This window comes from Astyanax mexicanus, chromosome 3, assembly GCF_023375975.1.
Source record: "Astyanax mexicanus isolate ESR-SI-001 chromosome 3, AstMex3_surface, whole genome shotgun sequence".
Lineage (NCBI taxonomy): Eukaryota > Metazoa > Chordata > Actinopteri > Characiformes > Acestrorhamphidae > Astyanax > Astyanax mexicanus.
The window spans coordinates 2184989-2209575 of record NC_064410.1 but is presented as its reverse complement, the minus strand read 5'-3'; the positions used below and the strand labels follow the sequence as shown (position 1 = coordinate 2209575).

The following is a 24587-nucleotide window of genomic DNA, read 5'->3' as shown; positions in this document are numbered from 1 at the left end:
AAAAAACCTGTTGAAAGAAAGAAGTGCACAATAAAAGAGATATATACAGCTCTGGAACAAAAAAAATAAGAGACCACCTAAAAATGATGAGTTTCTTTAATTTTACTAAATTGAAAACCTCTGGAATATAATCAAGAGGAAGATGGATGATCACAAACCATCAAACCACCAAACTGAACTGCTTGAATTTTTTTTGCACCAGGAGTAAAGCAGCGTAAAGTTATCCAAAAGCAGTGTGTAAGACTGGTGGAGGAGAACATGATGCCAAGATGCATGAAAAAAAAAACTGTGATTAAAATCCAGGTTTATTCCACCAAATATTGATTTCTGAACTCTTAACTTTATGAATATGAACTTGTTTTCTTTGCATTTTTTGAGGTCTGAAAGTTCTGCACCTTTTTGTGTTATGTCAGCCATTTCTCAATTGCAATTGAAAAAAACAGGAGGACCAGAGAGTTTTTTTTCTTTTTTTTTTTGTGAGGCTTTCTCGGTCACATGACATCGCGACGTTCAGTAGCTCCTCCATTTCCACTCGCTGTTGTGCGCGCCCAAAGTGTAATTACGGTGCGCGGCAGTGAACAAATAGCTATTTTATTTAAAGCGAGGAGACGAAACTCAGAGATGTGCGTCCAGACGGGACTAAAATTACCGGAGGACCACGAAAAGAGTTCAGAGTTCAGAGGAAAACAGTAGATAATTCAGTCTGTAATTTTCCCTTCAGAGGACGTCTGAGAAAAACACGTAGATGATCATTCTGGACAGGAATAAAATCACTTAGGATAAAAGCACCCCATGAAAAAAAGAGATAAATTACCCCAGAACCCCCTTAGAAACTAATTCTGTTCGGATAGAGCTAAAGATTATATGCTGCAATACCTCTTATCACATTAATTACAGGTTATCATCCCCCCCCCCCCCCCCCCTCATTTTACTCCTCAGTTCTTCACTGCTGTTCTTCACAAGGTTCAGGGAAGGTTCTTGGCAGTTATGTCAGAAAATAAAGTCTGACCCAGGCACGCTACTGGCTCGGCCCCCGCTCTTATATCATTCAAAGGGCAGCCATGATCTAATAATAGATGCTCTGATTGAGTGGTGTACAGCAAGCTGGGAGACATACACACACACACACAAAGACAGACAGACAGCAAGAGAGAAAAAGAGAAAGACACACACACAGACTATTTTTTCTCTAGAGACAGACAGCTTCTCACAAAGCATCTGTCTCTCCCACAATTTTAGAAACTACAGCTCTTGAAACGGCTTTTTTTTTCCTGACCACTGAAAAATGTCATTTTCCACAGACCATGAATGCACTTTTATTAAAGCCCTGCTCCTAAAATATGTGGCAAAACCATTTAGTGACCTTTAGAACAAACTCCCAGAGAGCTGCTGGACAACCTGGAGGCAGAAAAGTCCAGAAGAGTCAAAACAGTATGATTACAGAGCATACACTCTATCTATTGTGTGTGTATGTATGTATGTATGTATGTATGTATGTATATATATATATATATATATATATATATATATATATATGTATATACACATATATACAAATATATATACGTATATATATATGTATATATGTGTGTATATGTGTATATATATATATATATATATATATATATATATATATATATATATATACACATATACACACATATATACATACATATATATACATACATATACACATATATATATATCTATATATATATATATATATATATATATATATATATATATATATATATATATATGTGTATATATATATATATATATATATTTGTATATATGTGTATATATATATACAGTCCCAAATTAGGTCCGCATCCTTCCAAAGCTGTATTCAAGCCCGATTGTGTCACAGCAACGTGACTAGTCTGTCCCTGCCAACTGCAGCTGTCGGCTTTTCTAGGTGACAGGACGTACTATTAAAGACAGCAGAGCTATGATTCAGAAAACTGAAAAAAATATATATATATTTGAGCAATTACAAGAATATGAAAGAAACCAATCAATTTAAAGTGCTCTAGTATTTTTTTTCCAGATCTGTATTATATATCATTATAAGTGCATGGTTACAAACATTTAGGTGTTTTAAAAAAAACAATTAATAGACAGATTGTTAGAAACTTCTCTCAAGAGCTTCATTACTACACTGCAGCAATACATCAAGTCAGACACAGGGTTTAGCTCCACCCACTAATCAATACCACCTGATCCACATAATCAATACTTCTATAGGATTGTTAGGTCAGTTGAATGGGGTGTGTTAGAATTGGGATGGATCTTCTGCTGGACAGAAGCTCAGACTTTTTGCGGCAAAAAACTCTTTGGCACCACTTTAAAATAAGGCTCCTTTATAAAGGGGTTATAGTTAATTTATAAAGTAATTGATTAATGTTACTTATTAGGTTATAAACCCTAAATAAACAGTTACAACACATAAATAAAAAAGGGTTTACAGTGGCCTGGCCTGTCCTGTACCAAATAGTGATTCCACATTAATTTATACTGTTAATTCTGTATAAACACATATTAAAGGACTAAACTGACTTTTTTTTTATATGTGTTAAAAAAGCCACCGTTCTTTCTATTTACGTGTTTATAAAGTGCTTATTAAGGTTTTTAAACTGTTTACAATCTATTAAATAATTAATAAAACATTATTTAACTTCTCTATAAACTATTTATAAACCCCTTATAAGGGAGCCTTATTTTAAAGTGGTAACGACTCTTTTTTAGTAAAAACCAAATTCAGATTATGTTTCGTTTAAAGGTATAAAAAGTATTTTGGCACATTTTTTAATCTAAATTTATATGCCATTCATTCCAGAACATCGGCTTCCCTGATGTCCCCAATCAGAGAATATTTTAACATTTACACAAATATTGTTGGGAGTTTTGATACTTATTACTTTTATTCATATAAAATATTTAATAGAAAAATAGGAGATAGGACTGAATTGATTTTTTGAATGGATACAGGTGGCTTGTTTACTAAAGTGAATAAGGTACAGCACAGTAAAGCCACCCTGTGCTGCATTTCCTGTATCATTAAAATCGTGGTTGGCCACTGCAGGGAAATGCAAAAGAGCAAAAAATAAATAAAAAGCACAAATGTGTCAGAAAATTTGAAGCAGGTCAACTGAGAACATCCAAATAACAGAGGACAAAATAGGGCAGTCTGTTGCCTGTATTGATGTTAAAGAGAAAATAAAAAGGTCAGTGAAGGCCACGCCATTCTGGCTTATCCGAACAGCTCACTGCAGAACTGCAGAACTGTAGGACGTTGGTAGTGGGTGACAGTGACCTGTGCTTCTCTGTTTATCTCCCTGGGAAGGTGAAAGCCAGCTTACTGAGCTAAAATAGGTCCGTCATCCCTGGACTGCATGAGTATGACCGTCCTAATTCCAGACTAGCAGCGTTTAAAAACAGTCCTCACGTCTCCTGTACCTGGAGTGATGCAGTACTTTTCCACAAAGAGTAAAAGCATTAAAAATGCTTGAGCCAAAAGGTCAAAAAGCCTAAAATATTGATGAAAAGCAAATTTCAGGCAATGCTTAGTCTGCATTTGCATGCATCATGCATCCCAAAGTCAAAGAAATGCTGCCATTTCAGATCTATTTACACATCTATTTATTATACAAGTGGGATAAAATTTTATTTTTACATTAAAAATGTCTCATTCCATTGTTTTTTTTTTTAATTTATTTTAAAATCTCTAGTTGTGTCTCTAGTATGAATGAATGATATGTAAGCTGTTTTTAGTAAAGAAAAAAAAAAAAGTGCTCCGGTGATCCGGTATAACACTGCTTTAGTCCGGTGGAGGAGTGACGATAGGGAGAAACGATAGGATTTAAGCGCTTGCTCATGAATATTCATACAGTGAGACGGCCAACATTTAGAAACATTTTAAAATAAAGAGTTTTTACATTAATAACAGTCTTTGCAATGTCATATTTTATATGTAATGCCCTGCTTAGTGCAGTTTAGCCACTGACCTAGTCTTAGAGTCTCTGTAAAAGACAAAATCCACCGGAGATCCTATTTAAACCTATAGTTACTCACACACAGAGGTGGGTTAAGTCCAGGTCCAGACAGTAAAAATCCACCCCGGGTTTTTTTTTTTTTCTTTAGGCTGAGCCGCAGCAGAGCCTCCCAGGCAGTTGGAACAAAACCCTGGAGTGGATTTTTGTAGACTGTAGACTGGCACAGCCAGACAAACCATCCTCATTCTTCTCTCCCTTCTACTACTTGTTCTCATACAGGAACACACGTGCTCTCAATGCCGATTGGTCATATAATACTGGGGGTGGAATTTTACACTGGATCATCAGAGGTGAAGCTGACAGCAGTAACCCTGCCAGCCAGCGTCAATCGATGGCCGAGGAGCTGCGGTTCTCTGGTCACATGAGAAGGCAGGTGAAGGCTGGCTGAGGCGTAGAGGGGGTGTTGATGGTGGCCCAAGCCTTGTGTGGTGGCGGGGGTGTTGGGTTACATCTAGCTCCATTCTGGCGGAGGCTGGGAGGGTGGGAGGGTGCGGATCATGTGCCCCTGTTTTTTGTTTTTTAGTACTAGAAGCCACTACAGTTATGTAAAAAATAATAATAATAATAATAATAATAATTAACTGGAAAAAATGTGTTTAAATTCTAAAATAAATACGGTTATTTTTCTAGTTTAGAGTAGAAATGAATGTACCATGCATTGGATGATTCACTTTATGGATTCTATAGCTGTTGGCCTTTTTCAGACTATAACACGCACCAGATTATAAGGCACATTAAGCGAGACTAGTAAAGATGCTACATCGAAGTGAGCAAGGGTGTCGCCATGTTTCCCTTCTAATGGAGAAGCTTTCAAAGTCAATTGAGTGCTGGATGTTAATCCACACAGATTTTCCTCTTGAAAACTGTTTATTTGGGTGAGTAAAGCACTTCCGTTTATTTACAGTAAGCTTAGATTTACAATATTATATGTCTAAGAGTGATTTTTCAGTGAAGTTTCTCCAGCACTATGGCTGGGTGCAGCAGCATTAGCATTAGCCGCTAACTGCAGCGCTAGGGGGACGTAAATGCCACACGATAGAGCTAGACTGAGGAACCCTGAGTGTTCTTGTAAGCCAGGACAGTTAGCAGCTAATGCTAATGCTGCTGCACCCAGCCTTAGTGCTGGAGAAACTTCACTAAAAAAAAACCTTACCCTTATTACACTGTACTTTAGCTGAGTGGCTTTAGTGCTCCTTAATACCTGACTGGTAAAATTAATACATAAGGCGCACCAGATTATAAGGCACATCGTAGATGATAGTTTGATTTTTTTTGAGCGATTACTTCTGAATAGGCCTAATTTTTTTGTTTACCATTTGTATATCCACATTCATTTTGTTTTATATATTTTATTTACTTATTTGTTTATTTTGTGAGGCAGACATAGAAGCATTTCACATTTTTGTGCTTGTGGCACAGTGTATAAGTAGGTATGTGACAAATAAACTTTGAACTTGAACTGTCCCTAACACTGAGGCTAGGTTCACGTTACAATGCTGAATGCTGTGACTTCAGGGTTATGTTAAAGAGTCAAATGCAACCTTTTTAAATCGTATTTAGGTGACTTTTCCATATATTACGGCTTGCAATGTGAACACAGCCAGAGAGAGAGAACTATGCACAGCATGGTGGAAACACTTTTTGCACATCTCCAATGAAACTGTAGCACACAACATCAACAAACAATAAGCAGCCTAAGCTCATTTCAGGTGTTAAAAAGCACAAAGCTCAATCACACTGACCAGGATTACTCAGCCAGAAGCTGCCGCTGACCATGCTGACCTCCAGCTCCTGCTGAGAGACTGGGGCTGACGCAGCACAGCATGACCTGCAGCTTCACCTGCAAGCAAAACAACCAAAGACCAGCCAGCAAAATACTGCTGCCCACCTAAGCAGACTGAGGGAACACTCGTCTGTAGGACCAAAGCTTAAATGCTTTCCCAACAGAACTCGTAGTATACCTAAAAGAGAACCAGCACAACTACACTGAATTAAACTGTATGACGTACTGTACATTTCTGAGAGGCAGCGAGACGAACAACAGTTAGAAACGTTTTAAAATAAAGACATTTTTACACTAATAACAGTCTTTGCAATGTCTTATATGTTACTTTACAACATGTGTAATAAAGCCCTGCTAAGTACATGTCACTCAGCCACTGACCTAGTTTTAGAGTCTCTGTAAAACACAAAATCCACCGGAGATCCTAGTTAAACATTTAGTTACTTACACACAGAGGTGGGTAGAGTCCAGGTCCAGAAAGTAAAAAATGACTTTTAACTAGTGTAAACAGAACTGTTTTCAACATACACCTACCTATCTCAATTGTACTTGGCTGGTGGTGTTTTTCCTCCATAGACTAATTCTAACCATTTGTTTCTTAGCTCTGAATTACTGGGTAAAGCATATATATATATATAAACACTAATGTGTTATTCGCACAAATAACACAGGAATTAACTGCCATGCTGTTCCTAGCGCTGTTAGTTATCTCCTATCTGACGAGACTGCGTCAATGCCCGGCTTTAGCTCCGCCTGTGGGAGCGATCCCGAGCCGAGGAGGGCGGGGCCATGAATACTAATTCACGGGTTGATGTAGACACGGTGCTTTTCCTGATCGACTTTTGTTTTCCTGAATATTTTCTTTTACTAGCTACTGCAGACAATGAAAGATGAGGGAGAGTGAAGCATGTTCATGTGCAGCATCATAAACATCTCAGAGTGACCTACTGTATTTCACAAAGAACAAGAAAAAGTGGTTTTTTCACAGGACATTTTTAACAAACTGGAGTTTAAAAAGTTTGAGCTGTTTTTTTTTTACCTTTTATCTAATGCACAAAATAAAAGACACAAAAGAGGCCTTTCTTTATCTCCGAACGTCTCATTCTCTTATATGCAAAGCTTTTCCTTCTACAAACACACACACACAAACACACACATGTGCATATAGTCGTGGGAGTTTCAGACTCAAGTGAGTTTTGTCCAGGGAAAAAAAAAAAAAAAAAAACATCTCACCCTGTACACTGCACTGCAGGCACACAATGCATCCTTTATGAGTCTCAGCCCTGTGCGAGTACAGCGCAGGCAGGGTAGCAGGCTTAGGTTTTCTCTGCTTAGCTGGTTAACTATTCACATCTGCTTCAGCATGCCAAACACAACACACACTCACATACTCAGAACCTTCATTTTTCAAAGTGGATTTGGTAGTACATTTGATAATCCATTTAAAATGATAAGGAAAGCATATAATATAATAATATAGTGACTTTCTGCAGGTGCTGAGGTTCAGAATGCCACAAAGCGAGATCAAGAGCTTTTCAAAGGATCAAACGTTGGATAAATACATGTGATATTAAATAATTCTACTTAAAAATGGGCCTTTAAATGAATGCTCAATAGAAAAGTGAAGAGAAATAGTCAGTGGATACATTTTGATCATCATTAGAGTTAAGAAAAGTACATTTCTAAGGTTACTGAGATTCAGACTACCAGGAACTGAGGAAGAAAGCTCCTAACTGGACCAAATAGAAAGAGAGAGAAATATGAGAGACGTCGATTTAAAAACCTTGACAATTTCCTGACAATCTGCCTAAATTTCCTATTAAAAAGCATGCACTCAGTCAGTAGTCCATGATATTCAATCCATGATAAAAGTATTGAAAAAAATGAAAGTGAATTTCAGAGAGCAATGACATTCGAAATAAAGAGATTCAAGAAGATTGAGCTTAACTGGAGCAAATAGTGGACAAAAAAAAAAGCTTATTTTAGGTCTAGATCTAGACTACATTTTTTTTAATGGCGATTAAAAAATTGAGAAATCTCCATTCAAAACCCCAAATGCTTTGTAGCACAAGACTAGGCTTTAATCCTGAGTCTGAGAAATTGCTGCCCCATGAGATACTTCTCAAATTTAACTAAATTAGAACATTCTACTTCCATTTTAATCCATTTTGAGCCAATTTAACTTCATTTTATGATTGACTACACATTAGATCTTGATTAAAATGAAAGAAATTGCATTTTTGTGGGAATTGTGAATCAGAAACATGCAGAACAAGCAGCATTGGAGCAAAGATTAGACAAATATAAGATACTTCTACATCCTCTGATAATTTTACCAAAGGTGGAAAAAGTACTGCGTCTCTCCCGCTAACCGTAATAAACATTACTGGGAAATGTTCAGCTTCGCTGCCATGGAGAACAAAACTTTCTTATTTTTTTTTTTTTTATGCAGACAATTTTTTTTCCCAGCATTTTATTTTTACACACAGTTTTCCAGTGTAGCAAAGTAAATTACTTGTGTCAAAATGTACTTTAGTAAAAGTAAAATTACCTATTTTAAAAGCTACTTTAAAAATGACAAATTACTTATAAAATCTACTCAATTACAGTAATTTGAGTAAATGTAATTGGTTACTTTCCACCTCTGAATTTTACCCTATTGAAAATTAATTTGGTAGTCCATTCAGACCTTAATAAAACAAATAAATTGAATTCCATAGAATACTAAGGCTCAAAACACCAGGAAGCAAGAAGGATTGCTCATAATTGGACTAAATATTGGACAACTTTGGAAAATTTCTACTCAGAAATACATTCCTTGACAATTCGCGTTCATTTTTCTCTCTGAATATTAGGTATAAGTGTCACAGATTTGTGCCAACCAGTTTGATATGAGATCATCATCATCATCATCATCATCATCATCATCATCATCATCATCATCATCATCATCAGGCAGAAGAAGACATCTGGCTAAGCCCAGGCAACATGTGGAGAGTAAGCAAGATTAGCGACGCGAAGCCATCCATATTTAATTTGTTAATCGCCTTTTAACGAGGCTTGATCGCCTCATGTGTGCATACAATCAATGTCAAAACTGGTGGGATGCTCTACTATGATCTCTCGGATCTTTCACCAGAGAATCACCTGATTTCTTTCACGTTCCCTCAATCAGAGCTCAATTAACTCTACAGCTGATTATAAGATAATGCAAAAACGAGTACCAACAATACCAACAACCAAAAGTTGTGAATACTGAATAACACCAATAATAGCATGCCAATTGGTGCCAAGTAGCTTCTATTCATTAGCCATGCTGCTGAGGTAGCACTGCTGAGGTACATTCATGATTAAAATAGCACGGTTTCCCTTAATATCACATAATATTAACGCACCTCAATAAACTACCCAAAAAAAATTACAGAACCAACTGCTCACCATCTAAAAAAAATGTTTCAAGTTGACAAGCTACATGTGTCTTGAGTAGCACTGCTTAAGTAAATTTATGATTTGAACAGCACGTTTGTAAATGCATGTAAATGCATGGCAATAATGGCACTGCTGAGATAAATTCATGAATAAAATGACCTCACTGAACTATTTATTCATTTACAGAATGAGTACCAACAAAACTAACTACCAAAGTTGGGAATACTAACATTACTAATAACACCAATAATACCATGCCAATTGGTGCCCAGTAGCTTCTATTCATTAGCCATGCTGCTGAGGTAGCACTGCTGAGGTACATTCATGATTAAAATAGCACGGTTTCCATTAATATCACATAATATCAACGCACCTCACTAAACTACCCCAAAAAATTACAGAATTACAAAATTTTGAATTGATTGATTTGAATAGCACATATGAAGTAAATGTATGGCAAGAATGGCACTGCTGAGGTAAATTTATGAATAAAATGACGTCATTTAACGATTCATTCAAAACTAACTACCAAAGTTGTGAATACTAAATAACACCAATAAAATCATGCCAATTGGTGGCCAGTAGCTTCTATGCATTATCCATGTTAGCGCTGCGATTTATTCTAGAATATAAAAAACACTCTTTAATAACCAACACCAGCAGCATTATAAATAAAAAATAAAATAAAAAACGACATAGACAAACAAGCAAGCGTAACCCACCTCTGTACAAAGCTGGCGATGACATCAGCATGTTAAGGCAGGTAGACAGATGGAAGCGGCCCAGACCTTTCTAAAGTAAATACCCCCGCAGACGCAGAGCGAGAAGCGCTGAGACCATAGCTACCCGTGTGTGTGTGTGACTGTGTGTGTGTGTGAGTAAGTGTGTGTGTGTGTGTGTTTGGGGAGTGTCCCTTGCACTAATGTTATTTTTGAACTTCTGCCAGCTTTCCTCAAGAGTGCACGCCGGTTAAGTACGAGACGCTTACCTGGTGCCCCGGTCTGAGCGTAAAAAGAACAACACTTCGTCCTCCAGAGTTTTGCAAAAACACAAAAACACGAGGGGGGAGGAGAAAATCTCCCCAAGACAAAAACAAACGAAATCCCACACAGCACTACGGGGATAAAGCAGCAATTTGAGGAAACATTCATGACCTGCTTTGTTTCTGAGCCTTGAAATGAAATTGTGGAGTAAAACAATAACCTCCTGTTGACGGAGAACGGGAGAAAAAGATAAGCTTCAGCCACCACACTTTCCTTCAGAGTGCTGGCAATTTCTACACAACAACTCAATCATATCTCCATAATGGTAAATTTACAACTCGAATAGCATTACTGAGGTAAATGTGTGGTTAGAATGGCACTACTGAGGTGCATTTATGATTAAAATAGCACGGTTTCCCTTTACATATATCAATGCACCTCACTAAACTACCCATAATATTACAGAACCAACTGCTCACGTGTTTTGAGTAGCACTGCTTAAGTAAATTTACCATTCAAATTGCACTACTGAGGTAAATGTATGGCAAGAATGGCACTAGAATAGCATGGTTTCCCTTAACATAATATCAATGCACCTCACTAAACTACCCATAAAATTACAGAACCAACTGCTCACCAACTGAAAATCTAAAAATTGATCTGTTTCATTTCAAGTTATCTAGCTACATGTGTTTTGAGTAGCACTGCTTAAGTAAATTTACCATTCAAATAGCATTACTGAGGTAAACGTATGGTTAGAATAGCACTACTAAGGTAAGGTTAATGTATGGTTAAATGTGTGTACATTGCAAGGCATCTTGCTACATGAGTCTTGAGCAGCACTGCTTAAGTAAATTGTATGACTGAAGTTGCACTGCTGAGGTAGCTAGCTAGCTTCAAGTGTCACTAGAATAGCATGGCTGATTTTCTGATATACAGCTCTGTTTTTTTTTTTTTTTACCAAATTGAAAACCTCTGGAGTATAATCAAGAGGAAGATGGATGATCACAAACCATCAAACCAACAAACTGAACTGCTCGAAACTTTGCACTAGGAGTGTTAAGCATAAAGTTATCCAAAAGCAGTGTGTAAGACTGGGGGAGGAGATAATATGCCAAGATGCAATAAAAAAAAACGTGTTTAAAAACCATCAGGGTTATTCCACCAAATATTGATTTCTACATACAGGGGTTGGACAATGAAACTGAAACACCTGTCATCATTGTAGTAACATTATGGGTGACATACCAGAGTACAAAAGAGGACAAATTAATTGAAATTATAAAAAATTATTAATTATAAAACTTACTGTGGTCTAAAACCAGGTGTTTCAGTTTCATTGTCCAGCCCCCTGTATATACCACTACCAATGCAATCAGGCCTCGTCCATTCAGGCTCTTCCTCACACCTCTGTCTCTCTGTATAAAGGGTAGCAGGTAGGCCAGAAGAGATTATGAAATAACATCCAATTGCTCTACATTGAGCCAAACATCTGACAGGATGATTAAAACATAGCACAGGTTTAACAGCGAGGCGGGTCAGAGTCTCATGAACATCCTGACCCGAATAAGATGAAACGCGGGTGGTGAGAACAGAGGGGACGGAGGTGTTCCACCACACAGTAAATCTGTACAGATGAAGTAGGTTATCGCCCCGGGAAGCTTTCTGAGACCTGCGAGGCCTGAGCTTGTGATTCCATAATATCTCTATGTCTTCCTCTGTGCACCTTATGACCACATGGAGAGAGAGAGAGAGAGAGAGAGAGAGAGACAGAGAGAGAGAGAGAGAGAGAGAGAGAGAGAGAGAGAGAGAGAGACAGAAAGAGAGAGAGAGTGGTAAGCCTGCTGAAAGAACTTGCTCTTTGCAGAGAACTATTATTAGCGGCCCGTTGTGCATTACTGAGAAAGGCTTTACCACTTCAGATCTCAGACGCTGCATAGGAAAGAAGAAGGGATGAGAGAAGGATAGAAGGATAGAAGGATAGAAGATCTTGGGTAAAACAAAAGCCTATTAACTTAACTTCCTTTTTTTTTTTTTTTTTTTTTTACACGAGACCAGCGAAAGGCATTGTTCCTGGAAGTATCAGCCAACGAAAACAGTCTTAAAACAGTTGTTATAAGAACACTATTCACTAGGCCCAATGCCTACTGAAACAATACTGCAAAGAAACTGACATTGCAAAGTTTGGTTGTTCTAAAATATACTAGTGCATATCAAAAAATTAGAATAACATAAAAAAAAGTTACTTTATATATAGATGTATTAAACACAGAGTTATCTGAGCATCTCAGAAAATAAGAATATTTTATAAGACCAATTGGTACTTTCTGCAGTGTGGGCAGTGTGCCAAGTCCTGCTGGAAAATGAAATCTGCATCTCCATAAAAGTTGTCAGTAGCAGAGGGAAGCATGAAGTGCTGTATTTTCTGGGAATCTTGATTGGTTTGCTTTTGGACGTGCTATCTACATTCCACCCCACTGCAAAATCTGCGGTGCAAAATCAAGCTTTTTACCTTTTACTTTATTTATTATGTATTTCATATCATCTAAGTTAATTTTTTTGTATTCATTTTATTTGTTTTTTCAATTTTGTCCTTTTAGTTTTTGTTTTCCTTGTTGCTGCAGAGCCCCCAAACAGTTTGTTTGTCTGTCTGTCTTATTGTTTTTATTGTATTCATTATGATTTGTCTGCCAGACGTTGGTATAACAAACAAAAACCTTGTAAAACAAAATATTGGGCGAATATATATTTAGGAAACCAGTCTGTCTGACAGTCTGTCCTTTTGCTCTTTTATTGTCTAACAGCCTGCAGATGATGATCTGTCTAGTTCTTCTACTGGATCAAACAGATCAGAATCAAATCAAATACTAGTGTTTTTGCTTCATCACCACAGGCCTGTTTAATGAACCCAAAAAATGAACCCAGAGCCACATCAGTATCTATTACATGACCACAAGAAAACAGCCACATCTGCCCAGCACGAATGAATACAGAGCTGTACAGTCTTACATTACACTTCAATTTAATTTGGCTTTTTTTCTGTTTTTTTTATCAGAAAACTATTATTTTATTCATACTGGAGGAACATTTCTGCACAGAATAATTACAGACGGATGATGGAGATGCACAGTTATAGTAATTATAAGATGATACAGCACCTGATACACTTGTTTTTCTGTCCGTTTTCTTTAATGGGTTAATGCAGACAATAAAGGTACTGTATTTTTCAATAAACTATTTTCTGGCTTATTTTTATACATAAGGCACACAAGATTATAAGGCACATTATGCATCACTAGTAAGGAACAGGGGTGTCGCCATGTTTTACTTCTAATTCAGCAGGTCTCGCTGAGATAGCTAAGATAAGTAAACAAAACTAACAAACTAATTATTTGTGTGAGTAAAGCGCTTCAGTTTATTTACAGTACGCTTAGATTTCCAGATTACAACTAAGGCTGGGTGCAGCAGCATTAGCATTAGTGGCTCACCACTAGCTGTGTGACAGGTAGCTTGTTTTAACAGTTCAATCTGGCTATTTTCTATCAGACTTCTTCTATTTTATTCATACTGCTATTTTATTCATACTGAAGGATTATGATATTGTAATCTTAAAAAAAAAAAAAATAGAAAAGATTTTACCAGACATGTATGGTCCTATAAGCCTGTCACTATAACAAATTTTGGACAATACATCTAAACAGAAATTATTGTAAAAAACTTCAGTGTCAATTTGTGACCATTTAATGTCACTTAGAAAATTGCCATAGCATAAAAGAGCGTTGCACTTTAATTATTATATTAAATATTATTAATTAGTAAGAATATATTATACATGCACTCAATGTTAATTGAGGTAAAATGAAGATATTGAGGAAAATGAAAGCAAAAACAGAGCATTTTGTATTAAGCAAGGTGTAGCATGACATATCATTTTAATATTTCTAATAATTTGCATTACTTGTCTTTGGACATCCTGCAACATCACTATTTTTTATAGCGAATTTTGTATATATTTTGAAATATTGTAAAGCCCTAGTTTGGATTCATAGTGGAATAATGACTGTATTCATACAAAAACTCTTGGGCCACCTGATCACATGTATAATTTATCTACCTTATAATCTTATGTTAATATAGCTGAATAATTCTGAAAGTTTATGAGAGCAAAAAAAAAGTGGAATTTCTCATAACAGCTGAAAGATAAGCAGTTTATGAGGTTAATGCACATCTTAATCCACTGCACGAGTGACCCTGTGATGGAATTAATCAGGAATATATCCCGTTCAGGTTATTCACTAGGGCAAATCTGTACAGGGCCATTGTGCTGCAGTGATTAGTCATTTCTAAAGTTTGAGCAGCACAAATAGCAAACTAAATAGATAAAAAGATAAAAAATACGCTTGAATACTCTAGAAAAAAGTCCTCTTTCTTTATAAATTGATCATTATTGAATTATTAAAGAGTAATTCAGTATCTCGAGTGAAATAAAAGCTTGTTCTAAGGTCCAGACAGGAAATATTTTAATATTAAATAATTTATTTTGATTCATTTCAAGTAAATAAAGGAGAAAAACGGGGTCGACTGAAGAGGTTTTGGTTCCCTGTTGCTTTGTCTCTCTCAGCAGTCATGTGCACAGCTCTGCTCTGCTGATTCAGCGACTTAAGACTTGAGCAATCAATAAAGAGGAGATGAGAAACATGAGCTAATGGTTTCTTATCAGCACAAGCACACACACACACACGCACACGTTTATGTCATCTTGTTGGGACGTGGAATATGTATATGTATTGTATATTCTATATGGTTTGTATATTGCGTGTTTAAGTATTAAGGATGCAACGATTAGTCAATATAATCGCTAACAATTATTATTGTAATTTATATTATTGTAAATTATAATTGGGACAGTGGTACATCCGATTATATCGGTTGTGAGATCTTGTTTTTGAAACACTACAGTGTTTTTCAAATTATCTAACCTCTAACAGGTAATTTAGCAGGAGTGAGTTACACCATATTAGTTCCTCAAAGAGGCTATTCAAGGCAGGAATGCCTTGATGTAAGATCACAAGTCAGTAGCATAAAGTTATCCAAAAGCAGTGTGTAAGACTGGTGGAGGAGAACATGATGCTAAGATGCATGAAAAAAAAACTGTGATTAAAAACCAACCAGATTTCTGAACTCTTAAAACTTAATGAATATGAACTTGTTTTCTTTGCATTATTTGAGGTCTGGAAGCTCTGCATCTTTTTTTTGTTATTTCAGCCATTTCTCATTTTCTGCAAATAAATTAGCTAAAAACATTTTTTTTTTTTTATTTTGGAATTTGGGAGAAATGTTGTCCGTAGTTTATATAGAATAAAAGAATAATGTTCATTTTACTCAAACATGTACATATAAAAATCAAAATCAGAGAATTCAGAACTGAATCAGACATTCTGACTCCAGCATCTCACCGCCTGACCTGCAGTGCAGCCGAGCCAGATTCAGCGCAACATCTGAAGTGCAGAGCAGAGCTGGTAGGTGTGACTCACCAAAAGGCCTTGAAAGCTTCATAAATCTCCTGTGCGTGCGTGCATGCGGCAGCAGCAGCAGCTCTCTCCTACAGACGTGGCCCCGCGCCGTCGGCCCCGCGCCAGCTCAGCAGCTCTCTTGGCACCTGGGAAGGTCAAACGAATGACGGCGGTCAACACACAGAACTGAACAGCAAAACCAACAGCCAATACACACCACCTCGGGCACTCCGAGCTCTCGCCTGCAAAAACACAACCCCTCCCTCCTCCGCTTTACATCCCACACAGACAAGAGCTTATTTACATCTGATTTCAATGAGCGGCAAAGCCAGCGAAAGTCCATCTCAGCATATTTCCTGCTCACATGATGCACTGGTGGTGGTGGGGAGCAGTCAGCTGCAGCAAACATCTGCTTTTGAGGAACAAAAAGCATTACCAACTACCTTATGACCTCAGTTCTCGATGTGTTCAGTGGTTTTTAGCAGAGAGACGGGTGAGAAAAGGTTGATATATTGAAGTATTGCAATATTATGTTTAGTGATACTGTATCATTACCATAACATTTGATTAAAACAAACAAACAAAAAAAATATGAATGACCATACAGCTCAATTTCTCTGATGAACATTGTTGTTTTATTCTATAAACTATAGACAAAATCTATCTCAAATTCCAAATAGAAATACTGTCATTTAGAGCATTTATTTGCAGAAAACTAGATTGTTTTAAGAGTTTTAAGAGTTCAGAAATAATCATCAATATTTGGTGGAATAACCCTGGTCTGGTTTTTAATCACAGTTTTCTTCATGCATCTTGGCATCATGTTCTCTTCCTCCACCAGTCTTACACACTGCTTTTGGATAACTTTATGCTGCTTTACTCCTGGTGCAAATAAATTCAACAAGTAGTTCAGTTTGGTGGTTTGATGGCTTGTGATCATCCATCTTTCTCTTGATTATTATTATTATTATTATTATTATTATATTCCAGAGGTTTAAAATGTGGTAAAATCAAAGAAACTTATAATTTTTAGAGCTGCAGATGACCATATATTAACTTATAACTCCTGTATCATTATGCGTATTGAATCGCCAGGTTCTGACCAATCAACAGCCCTGTTTATCAGACTCAATGATTTTGAACTGACTCCAAAACTCCCATTTATACCCCACATTCTAGTGGCAGACAGGTTGCACTGTTCCCAACCTAAATCCAGATTATTTTCTGGGGCATGGGCCTGCGCTAGACTTAAAGGAATATTGCAGTGTTTTCTAAACCAGGCTGTATCTGTAGCACACTGTCGATTACCACAGATAATAACCTCGTGTACACTGATTTAGCATCTACCCACTGGCTCCTACTGTATTAAAATCAATTCAAATGCTATGCAGGTTAAGGTTTTAGCAATAATGTGACTTCTATAACAGTTTCCTTTATATATAAAATAAGAGAGCACTTAAAAATGATGAGTTTCTTTGATTTTACCAAATTGAAAACCTCTGGAATATAATCAAGAGGAAGATGGATGATCACAAGCCATCAAACCACCAAACTGTATTGCTTGAATTTTTGCACCAGGAGTAAAGCAGCATAAAGTTATCCAAAAGCAGTGTGTAAGACTGGTGGAGGAGAACATGATGCCAAGATGCATTAAAAAAATGTGATTAAAAACCAGGATTAATCCACCAAATATTGATTTCTGAACTCTTAAATCTTAAATATGAATATGAAGTTGTATTTTTTATTATTATTTGAGGTCTGAAATCTCTGCATCTTTTTTGTGATTTCAGCCATTTCTCGATTTCTGCAAATAAATGCTCTAAATGACTAAATGAATATTTTTTGAACAATGAACAATGTTCATTTTCCTAAATAGCGAAATCAGAGAAACTGAGTGATGTCACACTTAGATTGGAATTATTAATGGCAAGCACTTAAAAAACAATATTCTGTGACTAAATTATGGATAAAATCATGATTATATTTTTTTAAATGCTGGTAATGAACTGTATTTTTGGGGAGGGGATAAAATAATAGTGCTAAAATAATATAAACACAATATAAAAACAATATACCCAACATAGCCACCAAAAATACCAACTATTAGACACAAACTGACTGACTCATAGCGGCTTAAATGTGAAAGGAGCACAGCTGTGATTCATAATTGTTAGGTTAGCGAGGGTTTTTGACAGACTAGTCATTGAACAGGCTGAGCAGGACGGGTCACAAGTGTCCCTAGCTACCTAATTAACTCAGTATATTCAGTGTACTCAGTGTTTGCTGCAGTATACATAATGTTTTATTTTTCCTCCACTGCAGAGGATTTCCTCCTCACCGCCTCCAGTGTACAGGTGGATAGGTTAACGTAGCTAGACTAACCACATTATCATATATTTGTTTATTAATAACTGAAACGTGTTGCTTTTAAAGTAATAAAACATATCAGCCCTGCTTAAAAAATGTTATTAAAATTTTCTTGGTGTGGTATTGTGGTTTCCATTTACATCAGCTCCCCCTTAAACCCATACATCACACAATGACCCAACCAAAGTACTCTTTTCATATTTTTAAGCCTTTTTCAAATATGAGCTGAGGGTGGAGTCAGCAAAAATCAGGAGGTTTAGTGCCTTTTAACTATAATGAAAAGCAATAGACTCTTAGCTAAAGAAAATCCTAGATATCTTAATTTATTTAGCTTAATTAGCTAGCTATCTAAGGAAAGTAAGTTAGCTTAAGTTCATTTTAAAGCTTAACGCAATGAAATGAGTTAAGTCAGGGTCAGGGTTTTAACATAAATAATAATCCAGCAATAATGCATCAATTATACTACATCAGTTAGTATGATTGCAGTAGGCTTAAGTCTTATTCTTCTTATTATTTCTATTATTCCACACTTTTTTTGTCTCATTGACTTGGATCGCATCACTTAATTTTTTTATTCTATGTTTTTAAGTTTATTTTGAGCTTATATATTTCAGATTTTTTAAATCCATTTATTAATATGTTCTATTTAAATGTTCATACCTGGCGAATAAAGATTACGATTTTGATACTCCTGAACACCTAAGCAACCACCATGTACGGCATAGCAACACTTAAGCAACCACCTAGCAACAAATTAGAAACAACATAGACCACCACAACACAACCTCCACAGATATCATAGCAAAACACCTTAGCAACCATCACAAACACCATAGCAACCAGCTACAAATCAGCATTGCAATCACATTTGAAGCTTCTAGTTCAAATTGATAACTAGTTAAGCTAATCTAAGCGAAGCTAAGCTAAGCTAAGCTAAACTACAAATCCCATATCATCACCCCCACCAACAACAACAAGTGCACCGTAGCTAACTAACGCTAGGTAACGTTAGACCGCGGTGCGTCGATATCTCCGATATTTTCAGCAAAACCGCCTCTCCAGGAACATATGCAGCGATACAGATGCAGTGACAGCCGACAGAAGATGCAGAAAAACGCAGAAAAATGTATAATAATGCAGAATAACAGTCCAGAGGTCATTAAAAGCATTAAAAAACAGGCAGGCGCTGCGGCTCCGCTGCTGTATCTACTGCAGTGTTGACAGCAGCGAGGACCGAGGCGAAGAGCACCGCGAGCCGGAGATGCTGCTCCGCGGTAACCTGCAGCTCCGCCCGCCCCACAAACACCGCGCTCCGCCCGGACACTCGCTCACCCTGCTCCGCGCTGCGTGTGCGTGTTATCCCCGGGACTCGGTGGGAGTGTGTCCGCCTGCAGTGTGCCCCTGTCCCGCAGTGCGCCGCGCTCGTCTCGCTGCTCTGCCGGATCCTCCAGCGTCCTGCGCTTCAGCCGCTCTAATACGCCTTTAAAGGGAAGAGCTGTCGGAAACAAACGGAGCCGCTTCCGCCGACGAAGCGCGGAGATTTTGCATAAGGGGTGGAGATTTGCATAAGGGGCGGGGTCTCGAGGCTGCATAAATAACCCACTGTATATATATGTATTATATATATTTTTTTATATTTACATTTACATTTAGACACGCGTCCTCACTTAACGTTTTTCTGAATTTATTTATTTCATACATATTGTAAATTAATAGTGAAGTTATCTATCAGAATATAAAGGAACATATGTCAAGGAATTATGTAGTACCTTGTAGTAAAGTGTTAAACAAAACAAAATACTCCTAAATATAAAGCATGGAGGTGCTCTTATCTATCGTTTTCTTTTTTAAATATTATATTACATTAAATTACATTGTAGTATATACATTATATTGCTTTTTATTATATTATATTATATTAAATGTAATAATATTGTATTACACTATATATTATATTAACGTTACATTATATTTTATTTTATTATATTATGTTACATTATATATTATATTATGTTACATTCCATTACATAATATTATATTATATATTACATGATATTACATTATATTATATTACATGAAATTACATAGTGTTATTTGTTCGATTTTATCATGTTATATCACATTATTTAGAATTACATTATATTACATTACACTATACTGCATTATATATTATATTATATTACATTATACACTATATTGCGCTATACTGCATTATACTACATTATATCATATACTACATTGCATTATATTACATTGCATTTGTTACGTTTATTATTAGAACTGATAATGCTGCTGCTTGGAACGTTTGGAACGCTAAGCGTTGATGACGTCGATGATGACGTCGTTGCATGTATGCATATATGACGCTCCTCCCCACAGCTGATCATTCTACTGGAGATTCTTCGAGCGACGCGCAGAAGACTTACCTGAGCAGAAGATCACAGTAGCAGAGTAAATAAGAGGCGGATGAATGTAAGTTGAGAGAAGTTGATTTGGACAGAAACTGTGTGAAGAACTGAATGATAGATTAGAGTTAGAGCTCAGTGTGGACAGTGTGCACAAGTAGTGAGTAGATTGTAAATAGAGACATTCAGCTTATGGAAAAACCTTCACCAAATGATCACTATACTGCTAAAAATGCTAATTCCACCTCTATGAACTATTAAAAGCTGGTCATAAAGTAGTGGCTGCTCCACCCCACACAGCAGCCAGCTCTCCAGTACTGTATATCTATGGAGAAATATATCTATTTATGAGAAATAGCCTTCAAAAACTCATTTAAATGCAAATTCTTCAAAGTGGATTTAAGAGCATTTTTTAAGAAACTGATAAGGAACATGACAGCTACATGTATAAAAGTTACTACAATAAAAGTAAATATTATATACAGTAAATGTAGCACAACATAAATAAGGCCACAAAATTACAATATTATTATATTTCAATTCTCTGCATATCTCTGCATTCAGAGAACATTGGTAAGAAATGCTCTCTGGTTGCTGGAACTGCCATAGACCATATACCCTAGCAACACCATAGAAACCACCACGGACACCATAGCAACACCTTAGCAACCACCTAAAAGTTTGGCACCGCACTCAAACTCACTGTTTCTGCAACAACTGCAATCGAGTTGCCATTAGTGCTTCTATAAAACTTTAATTATAGGTTTTATCATCAAGCTAACCATGCAGCTTAAAAAATAGCTAAAAGGGTCTTAAAGTTGTGGCTCCTGCACAAAAAAAACAGAGCAAAGGACTGTGATTTAAACTCGATCAGTACTGAACATAATAATGCAATATTTCAGGCAGGTTAAATAAGAGAGGGATCGTTTAATTATCAGTGTACTGTTTTTAACCGGATTGTGTTTTCTTCTCCTTTTTCCAGAATTTGAAGAAGAAAATGGACGTTTCTGCTCTACTGCAGAAACCCATTGGCACAAAAGTGTTCGTTCCTAGCGGAGTCACCCCGCAGTGCTCCCGAGGCAAACTGGGACATGGTGTAAGTATTCCCGAATATATTTAAAGTATTCTGTTCTTTTATTTTATTTTATAAGGAGTGTGTAAAATCTGACTAAAAAAGTGCAGGTGTGAAAACACTGTTAGAAACTCAACCAGATCATAAATGTACCATTTAATTTCTTCTCACAGCTCTTTCTGAAAAGACAGGACTTCGACCTGAGAGACCCTAAATTTATCCATAGTCCACTGGAATACAACAACCTCCACGATGAACATCTAAAATCTTTCTTCAACCAGCCCAGAAAGAAGAAGCAGCTCATCAAACTGGGCTTAATAACCTGGGATGAGAAAGTATGTGTACCTTTATATTCTATTTACACACAGTTAGTGCAAAGTTAGTGCACTATAGCACCATAATAATGCTTAGTATACTTTAATAGGGTCCTTAGGCCTACTTCTAGCATTTATGTGATTTATGTAAATATGTTTAGAACAAAAAATAAAAATATCTGTTTTTAAATTAATTAAACAGTGTTTAATGCATAGTGTGAGGACGGATCAGTTTTATATAATATAATATAACACACCCCATAATATAACTCTCCTTTTATTTTAGGTGCCGTGCTCCCTAAAGGAGTTTAACATGTACATGGATTACCAGAGGGCTTTTCCTCCGAAAAAGGTGTCAGCTTTTTTTGTGTTCTGTATATTTGCAAATCAGTGCTTTTATAATAAAGTGAATTTTACGTGTATATTTTTTAAAAGTATACTTAACAAGTACATACTTTTAGCATTAAAATTAATATGTACTTAAACACTAAATGTACTATTTTAAAATAATAACTTCAGTAATGCCACTACATACAGCTCTGGCAAAAAAAGTAAGAGACCACTTCAGTTTTTTAATCAGTTTCCCTGGTTTTCTGGTTGGTTTTTAATCACAGTTTTTTTCATGCATCTTGGCATCATGTTCTCCTCCACCAGTCTTACACACTGCTTTTGGATAACTTTATGCTGCTTCACTCCTGGTGCAAAAATTCAAGCAGTTCAGTAGTTCAAGCTGGTTTTTAATTTGGTAAAATCAAAGTAACTCCTCATTTTTAAGTGGTCTCTTATTTTTTTTTTTACCAGAGGTGTGTATTATCATATTATACATTTTATGGAAATACAGAGAAAGTATAGAAAAAAATAGTACTATTTACCTAATTGAACAGACTTTTATTTCTCTTAAGTGTACTAACTACATTTTTACAAGTGTATATATATATATATAACACAGGATTCGTGTCAGAAATTTGACCTAAACTGGCGTAGAAGTGAAAAAAGAAAATACAGGAAGAGGGTCTGTCTGGACTATGGTCTGGACTAGTGCATATTTCTGCAAAGTTTAATTAACATGAGAATTCTTCTGATATCTTATTCAGCAAACACCAAGACTGGACCAGAGAACCACCAGTGCATACCTGCCCGACCCGAGGAAGCGCTTCGGTGCTCAGGAGAAGAACAAGAAGAAGAAGAAGGAGCAGCTCGTTAGAAAAGGCTTAACTGATCAGGATAAGAAAGCAAAGACTTCAGACTACTGCACACGTACAGTACAGCCTGATGATGTTGATATTCTTTTAAGCATCATTGAATTGCAGCGCTCTCTGGCATCCAGTGAGCCGGACACCCAAACAACATCACTGCCTCTCTCATCATCTGAAGAGGAGTGGTCCAGCTTGAGTGGGTCAAGTTTCCTAGATTCATCCAGCACCAGCTCCTGGAACACATCTTCAGAAGAGGACATCCTATATGGTAAGAAACAGAAAAGGCTCAAAAATACACATTAATAATAATAATACATAATAATAATCAATCTGATCTGAGATTTGATTCTGTAATCTGATCAATGAATCAATGAATCAATCAATCAATCCTTCAGTCAATCAGTTAATCAGTCAATCAGTCAGTCACTCAGTTAGTCAATCAGTCAGTCAGTTAGTCAGTCAATCCGTTAGTCAATCAGTCAATTAGTCAATTAGTCAATTAGTCAGTCAGTCAGTCAGTCAGTCAGTCAGTCAGTCAGTCAGTCAGTCAGTCAGTCAGTTAGTCAGTCAGTCAATTAGCCAGTCAGTCAGTCAGGTCTAAATTATGGTTACAGAGAGACACACATTTCCTCCTGCCATTAGGGAAGTCCTGAACCCACAGGACTGCATTTTTCTAAAAACAAGTCTTCTGTATTTAACTATTTAATGTGATGAACTACCCTGACAGATATCCTAACATCACGGCCACGCCCTTCACCAATAACTGAGGAGGAGCTGGAGGGCGATGATGATGAGGAGCAGGACGATAAGCAGGAGAAGGAGGAGGAGTCCAGCTTGAGTGGGTCAAGTTCCTATAAGTTATCCAGCTCCAGTGAGGAATCTTCAGAACATGACTTTTTTCGGGAGTAAGTAGCTTAAAAAAGCGTAATCAGTACTGAGCGAATGAGCTGCTCCATTCATTGAATTGATTTTGTTATTTTGAATAAATATTTATAACTGTGTCTGCACTCTAATGGGTTAATGTGCTGCATGTTTATTTTTGATTTAATACATTTATAATTAAATATTGTCTTCTTTTCTCTACAGGCTCTTAACCAACATATATGACCGCAGGACTTCTTCCGTGGACTAAAACTCCTACCCGTCACCCTTTTTTTCCATTTCTTTTACTTATTTTCTTTCTATCTTCTTAATGATATGATTTCGTCAATATAATCCGTATTATTAAATTGGCTTGAAAAAGGCAGCAGATAGAGGGGGGGAGGCAGCAGATAGTGGAGGGGGGGAGGCAGCAGATAGTGGAGGGGGGGAGGCAGCAGATAGTTGGGGGGAGGCAGCAGATAGTGGAGGGGGGGAGGCAGCAGATAGTGGAGGGGGGGAGGCAGCAGATAGTGGAGGGGGGAGGCAGCAGATAGTTGGGGGGGAGGCAGCATATAGTTGGGGGAGGCAGCAGATAGTGGAGGGGGGAGG

At 36.8% G+C, this 24587-nt stretch overlaps 2 protein-coding genes across 4 annotated transcripts in view; one reads left to right on the top strand and one right to left on the bottom strand.

Annotated features, from left to right (window-relative positions):
• LOC103041321 (solute carrier family 45 member 4) overlaps window positions 1-19635 on the bottom strand; it is a 74756-nt gene extending 55121 nt beyond the window's left edge. Inside the window, exons 1-2 of one of the 3 annotated variants that reach the window (XM_022668554.2) lie at window positions 19463-19635; window positions 15785-15909 (exon numbers count right to left, since the gene is read on the bottom strand). The gene's annotated coding sequence lies outside the window, so the exon portion shown is untranslated. Of the gene's footprint in view, window positions 1-9989; window positions 10689-10846; window positions 12029-15784; window positions 15910-16067; window positions 16596-19462 lie in introns of those variants that run through there. The other 2 variants (XM_022668556.2, XM_049475720.1) reach the window with 2 other exon arrangements.
• Window positions 19636-20448: 813 nt separating this feature from the next.
• Window positions 20449-24382, top strand: LOC111192073 (uncharacterized). The gene is made up of 7 exons (XM_022668552.2): window positions 20449-20602; window positions 21518-21631; window positions 21781-21942; window positions 22208-22273; window positions 23016-23385; window positions 23845-24022; window positions 24204-24382. Exons 1-7 carry the CDS (start codon window positions 20597-20599, stop codon window positions 24247-24249), a joined length of 942 nt encoding a protein of 313 aa, XP_022524273.2. The 5' UTR covers window positions 20449-20596; the 3' UTR covers window positions 24250-24382.
• Window positions 24383-24587: the final 205 nt, after the last annotated feature.